Consider the following 6000-nt stretch of genomic DNA (forward strand, 5'->3'; position numbering starts at 1 on the left):
CTTTTATCTTCTACTTGTACCAACCTGCTCCTTCCTAGTTGCTTCTTTTCTCCTCCACCTTTCCTGTCCTCCTTCTTCTGCCAATTTTATCCTTCTATTCTGCTCCTGTCTAAATGTTTCTTCTCAATAGTGACTGATGTGAATCTTCTCTTTTATAAATTTTTCTGCAAGAGCTGAATGTCACATAAAGCTGGGAATGGGCCAAAATATGTGCACAGGTAAGAGCTGTGGCCATAGGGGTGACCTTCATGTGGCTTGGAACTGATGGCAGCTGCAGAGCCTACTGTGCACCAATAAATTTGGCACATAATAACAGTAATGTGATTGCCAGTTGATGCCAGGTACAATCATACTTGGGTCAGGCTCATAACCAACTATATTGGTATTACTATAATTCTAATAATTGAAGTGGACACCGTGGCACTTTGCCCTGAAAGCTGAGTCCAAGGTAAATACTGATGGTAATCTAAGAGGGCACCTAAGGGGTTCAGATATTCACAAGGCTTCATGTTCACTGATTCACTGGCTGGATTGCTAAATCTATTAATAATGCCATGTACTACTCCCCCATCAATGTAAAGGTCATATAGTAAAAGCCCCCTACTGTATTACATAACTCTTATGCCTCCTTGTGCTCATAAGCATAGTGGGCATTTCATATCGTTGGTGGTTCGCTTTGGACAACCCCCTTTTGTTTGTAGGGCCCCACTGCTGCAACCCCCGGCTATCCACTGTAGTCCTTGGGTGAACCAAGCAGAATGTGTTTAAGTTCCCTGCAGCGCCACCTTAGGAGAAATGAAACATTACACAGATCTCCCTTAAAACCAATGGGCTGACTGTGTAATGTAGACATGACAGGTCCTACAGGGCAAGATAACTCTTGTAGGCTCTTGTAGCTTCTAATGTGGGTCCTGACACAAGGGGACCTCCATCCATAGAATAAAAAGGAACTGAAAAAACAGACAACCCTCTTTAATACTAGATATAAATAATGCAACATTTTGACCCACTGCAAAAATAACAGTATCCAGCAAAGAAATATTCCAAAAACTAATCCAAAATGGACCAGACCATTACTGTTTATGACACTAGCTACACTGTAGGACAGGGATGTGAAACGCGTGGCTCTCCGGCTGTTGCAAAATTACAACTTCCACCCTGCCCAGACAGCCTACAGCTATAAGGGCATGCTGGGAGTTGTAGTTTTGCAACAGCTGGAGGGCCATGAGTTTGGCATTACTGCTGTAGGATATCAGAGAAGTTGCCAGGAGACATGGATATGTATACAGTTCATCTTATACTATTATGGCTATAGAAAATTATGGTGAAGACACACCAATGGCTGTCATCTCTCAACTGCTATCATAAAACCTTAAAAAAAAAAATCCATAATCCCAAATTGCATTTTTGCAACACAACCCCAAAAATTGTGAAAAAAAACCCCATTCCCCACATGATTGCAGTTCAGTATATCTGTTGTACCCAGCAGAAGGTCATGACAGAGAGTTCCAGGTTGACTTACCTTCACGTAGGGACTCGTTGGGCTCCTCTGATCAGTGAATGACAGGTCCATCAGGAACAGGAGCACCATCAGTAGAAAATAAGTTCTTGATAAGTTTCCCATAGCAGACATTGAAAAATTGCTGGTGAAACATCTAAGGAGCATCACTAGGAAGACTCTGCTCGTTGACTTCACTCCGTACGGATGGACTTTCCTTTGCACTTTTAAACCTAGAGCATTTTTTCTTTTGGGTGTTAAGGTCTATAAAAGATGCATTCATTCCTTTACAAGCCATGATTGTCCAGATGAGTTAGACTTGGGACGCTTAATTGGAGACAGGCCAACTTCTTCCAAAACCTCCCCCCCCCCCTGCACTAAATGAAACCAAAATATTCTGAAGTTTAGCCCAGTTTCAGAAGTGTGTCAATAGCTCTTTAAATAAAGTCGAATGCAGCCCCGGACATCAAAGAGTCAGAGGGGAGGTAGACAGCTAAAAGATGTATTTACCCATTTACTGCTGGGTCAAAGCTGACAACTGCCCTAGCTAATATTCAGGAGATTAGTGGTCGCAACCTCTTCACAAGGTGACCTATCCAAACCACCCTCATCCACCTCCATACTCTCCGGAAATCTTCTAAAACTTTCTTTAGTATTTTTAGATACGTTTGTTCCTGTGGAAAAAGGCTGTTTAAGCCATAAAAAACAACAAAAAAAACCAAAACCCCTTCTGACAGGTTTTATTGGGTTATCCCACACACTACAAATATAGATGTGCTTTGCAAGAGCCCTCTGGAGGTGTGGCTTCAACCCACTCACCAGAGGTGTAACACCCCAGAGGTGCATTACCACTTATGCACCCTGCTACTGTCTCCTATGGTTAACCACGTGTCAGCCTATGTATTAATTTCTAGGTCCTGAAAAATGTGTATTCATATTTCTTATTATGTAACTGTTTACATGTAATGTGCCTGGATCAACAGCAGGTGGCAGCAAATATGACAGAGCTACAGGTACATAGAATGGAGCCTTCTCTTCCATTCTAACACCCCCCTCTGTGGTGTGGTGGGCGTGTCCCACTGCCTGCAGGAAGGGTGGAGACCAGTCCTAGTCAGTCTAGCTTACCCCCTGCTAGGGGAAGGTCTATCTTACCCCCTGCTAGGGTAAAGTTCTAGCATACCCCTTGCTAGGGGAAGGTCTAGCTTACCCCCTGCTAGGGGAAGGTCTAGCTTACCCCCTGCTAGGGGAAGGTCTCGTTTACCCCCTGCTAGGGGAAGGCAGCAGGTGCACGTCCCTGTTGGACGAGCCCTGTATAGGCCAGCTGGAGCGCCTTCAGCTCAGCTGGATATGGAGGCAGAAGATGGAAGCCTCTGAAGCCAGGAGTGAAGTTTCCTGGACCAGTTTAGAGACAGATTACAGAAAGGAGTTGCAGCCCACAGCTAAAGCTAAGTTATACAACCAGCCTGCAAGCACAGCAGAGCCAGAGAGCAACAGATGTAGCAGAGAGGAGTTTACCTGCCACAGTTAATGCCAAAGCCTGCTGGAACCAAGATAAAGTCTGCACATTGTTTGGAGAAACGTTTATTCAAGTAAAGCTGTTATCAACTTCATCACAAAGTCTGGACTCAATTTATTTCTTCATCCCCTTCATCCCCTACCCCCTTGCTCTGCTTCAGACGACAACGCCTGGGGTACCAGCATATCCAGGTAGGAGCACCGTGACACGTGCACAAAACATTAAGGGACATTTAGGCTGCCCTACACCACTCTGGCATTCCTACACCTGGGTACCACCTACTACATCACTAAAAGGGGCCCTGTGCCCTTGTTGCTTCGCTGCAACTGGCATCACGACAAACATGTACTTTAAGGGACCCCTTGCCGTGCATCCGACGCTACTGCAGAGGCAATAAAAGCAAAGGTTTGAAAAAAGTTGAGATGAGAAAAACAGGGCTGCTTTCTTCCAGAAACAGCGCCACTACTGTACATGGTCTATGTTTGGTATTGCAGCTTAGTCCAGAATCGGGATAAACCAGACATGAAGTATGGACAAAAGTGGTGCCGTCTCTTTAACAACCAGAAACTTGCTTTATTGATTTAAAGGGGCTTACCAGGATGACTCTGGTTTTTAACAGATATGTTCATGTACTCTCCTGACCTGTTTTCAGCATGTAAACCAATCATGGTGGTTTGTTTCCCTTCTGTATGTAGCACTTCCTGTTGCTGTATCCAACCAAACCCATGATGCACTTCTCCTTCCTCTGTCACAGCCCCTAACCATGCCCAGCTAGTTTCTAGCTCCTCCCACTGAGCTATTTACATAGGCACTCCCCTATCACTGACACACCCACGTGGACAGGACATCACAGGAAATAGGAAAGAGCTGCATGGACATGGTCATGTGACCACGGCCCAGAATGAGAAGAAATACATTACAAAATGACAGCGACCTCCATAAAGGATTACTTTAAAGGATGTTGATCCAAACTGGAAAACCCCTTTAAGGAGAATCTGTCATCATAAACATGCAGCCCAATCTACAGGCAGTATGTTACAGTTTTGTGTGAAAAGATTCAGTAAAACTTATATCTATGCAGTGACATCTCTGCTCTTTCCATGTTTAGGAGTCCAGTGGGCGGTCCTATTAGTGAGGACTATGTACAGAGATGACTCAATCACTTTTAGCACCGCCCACTGGACTCCTAAGCATAAAAAGAAGGGGATTTCAATGGGTAAATTACAAGTTCTACTGAACATTTTCCTACAAATCCATACATCAATCTGCTCAGCTCCTCCTTCTCTATAACATACTGGATGCTCATGGTGACAGGTTCCCTTTAAATCCTCCATAATAAGTGTTAATGTACCTTCAGGATCATTATCCTTGGAAACGGGCTTCTTTGTAAATTACAAGGTCTTTCATTTATTGCACAAGGCTGTTTACCGCGTAGCCTCCAGAGTAGGAAGTTCAGTGACTCAGATGTTGACCAATGCTATTAATAAAGACGTTTTTCACATTTAGAAACCCAAGAGGAAAGGCTTGGTCTGTCGGTTTTAGGACATTTTCAGGACTTTATAGTAGGACCTGGCATTCCCTCTTAGGCCTCTTTCACACGGGCGTCCCGGATTTGCTCCGGATGCGTTGCGCGCGCATTGCGGGAAACCCGCGGGGGGAAGCACGCAGTTGCAGTCAGTTTTGACTGCGATTGCGTTCCGATGTTCAGTTTTTTCCACGCAAGTGCAATGCGTTTTGCACGCGCGTGAGAAAAATCGGAATGTGGTACCCGGACCTCTTCACTGAAGTTCGGGTTTGGGTTAGGTGTACTTATAATATAACATGGTTATAAGGGAAAATAATAGCATTCTTAATACAGAATGCTTACTAAAATGTGGCTTGAGGGGTTAAAAAATAAAAAAATTATTAACTCACCTCATCCTCTTGTTCGCGCAGCCGGCATCGTCTTCTTTCTTCTTCTTTCAGGACCTGCAAAGGGACCTTTTGATTACGTAATCGCGCTCACCACCTGGTGAGTGTAGTGACGTCAGCGCAGGTCCTGCTAAATGAAGATAGAAGGATCTTCTATTTTTATACAGCAGGACCTGCGCTTACGTCATCAAAGGTCCTTTTGCAAACAATGCTTTATTGTTGTACATTTCTACAATAAAAATGATCTGATTTAAAAAAAAAAAAAAAAGGTCCTTTTGCAGGTCCTGAAAGAAGAAGAAAGAAGACGATGCCGGCTGCGGGAACAAGTGGAGGAGATGCTTTAGAAGGCAACGGCGCTCCTGTGCACTGCGGCCTTCTCCAGCTTAGCCTAGGCCATGTAAATGCCACGTTCATCGGAGTGAATGGGGCTGAGCTGCGATACCAAGCACGGCCACTATACACGGTATGGCGCCGTGCTTGATGAGTAGTGTTGCCAACCAGAATTTTTTTTTTTTCTGGACAACTTATCACAAAATCACGGACAGCCAACATTTTTTATGGACAAACTGGAAAACCATAATTAGTGATCAAGTTTATAAGCAATCCATATACTTATAAGAACTCCTTACCTGCATTTACTGTGAGCTGTAAAATGATGATAATTACCACCGAAATAATCTAGTCCAGTACTTCCAGCCTAAAAAAAAAAAAAAAAAAAAAAAAAAAAAAAAAAAAAAAAAATCACGAACACATCCAATTTGGTTCACGGACACAGAAAAACTATTTTACGGACTGGCCAGAAATTTCATGGCAACCCTGTTAGTAAGCTGAGAGAAGGCTGCCATGCTACGAGGGCGCTGGTGCCTTCACAAACAGATGAGCGGCGGGGGTCATGGGTGTCGGACCCCTTCCGATCAGATACTGATCATAGGTCATCAGTATAAAAGTCTCAGAAAAGGCCTTTAAAAGAAACATGCACCCTCAGCTGAGCCAAGTGTGCATGTCTACAGTAGACTCGTCTACAGAAGAATCTTATGAGACATTTTTCCACCTCTGCTTCCCTGCCAATCACTCT

General features: G+C 44.1%; 1 protein-coding gene across 1 annotated transcript in view; it reads right to left on the reverse strand.

The window, feature by feature from the left end:
- Nucleotides 1–4395, reverse strand: part of ITIH6 (inter-alpha-trypsin inhibitor heavy chain family member 6) — a 33866-nt gene extending 29471 nt beyond the window's left edge. Inside the window, 1 exon segment of the mRNA XM_044268734.1 lies at nt 4366–4395. Within this exon segment, the coding sequence (XP_044124669.1) occupies nt 4366–4377 (12 nt within the window). The 5' untranslated portion in view covers nt 4378–4395.
- Between the last annotated feature and the right edge of the window lie 1605 nt (nt 4396–6000).

The sequence above is a fragment of the Bufo gargarizans genome, chromosome 9, assembly GCF_014858855.1.
Source record: "Bufo gargarizans isolate SCDJY-AF-19 chromosome 9, ASM1485885v1, whole genome shotgun sequence".
NCBI classification, from domain to species: domain Eukaryota; kingdom Metazoa; phylum Chordata; class Amphibia; order Anura; family Bufonidae; genus Bufo; species Bufo gargarizans.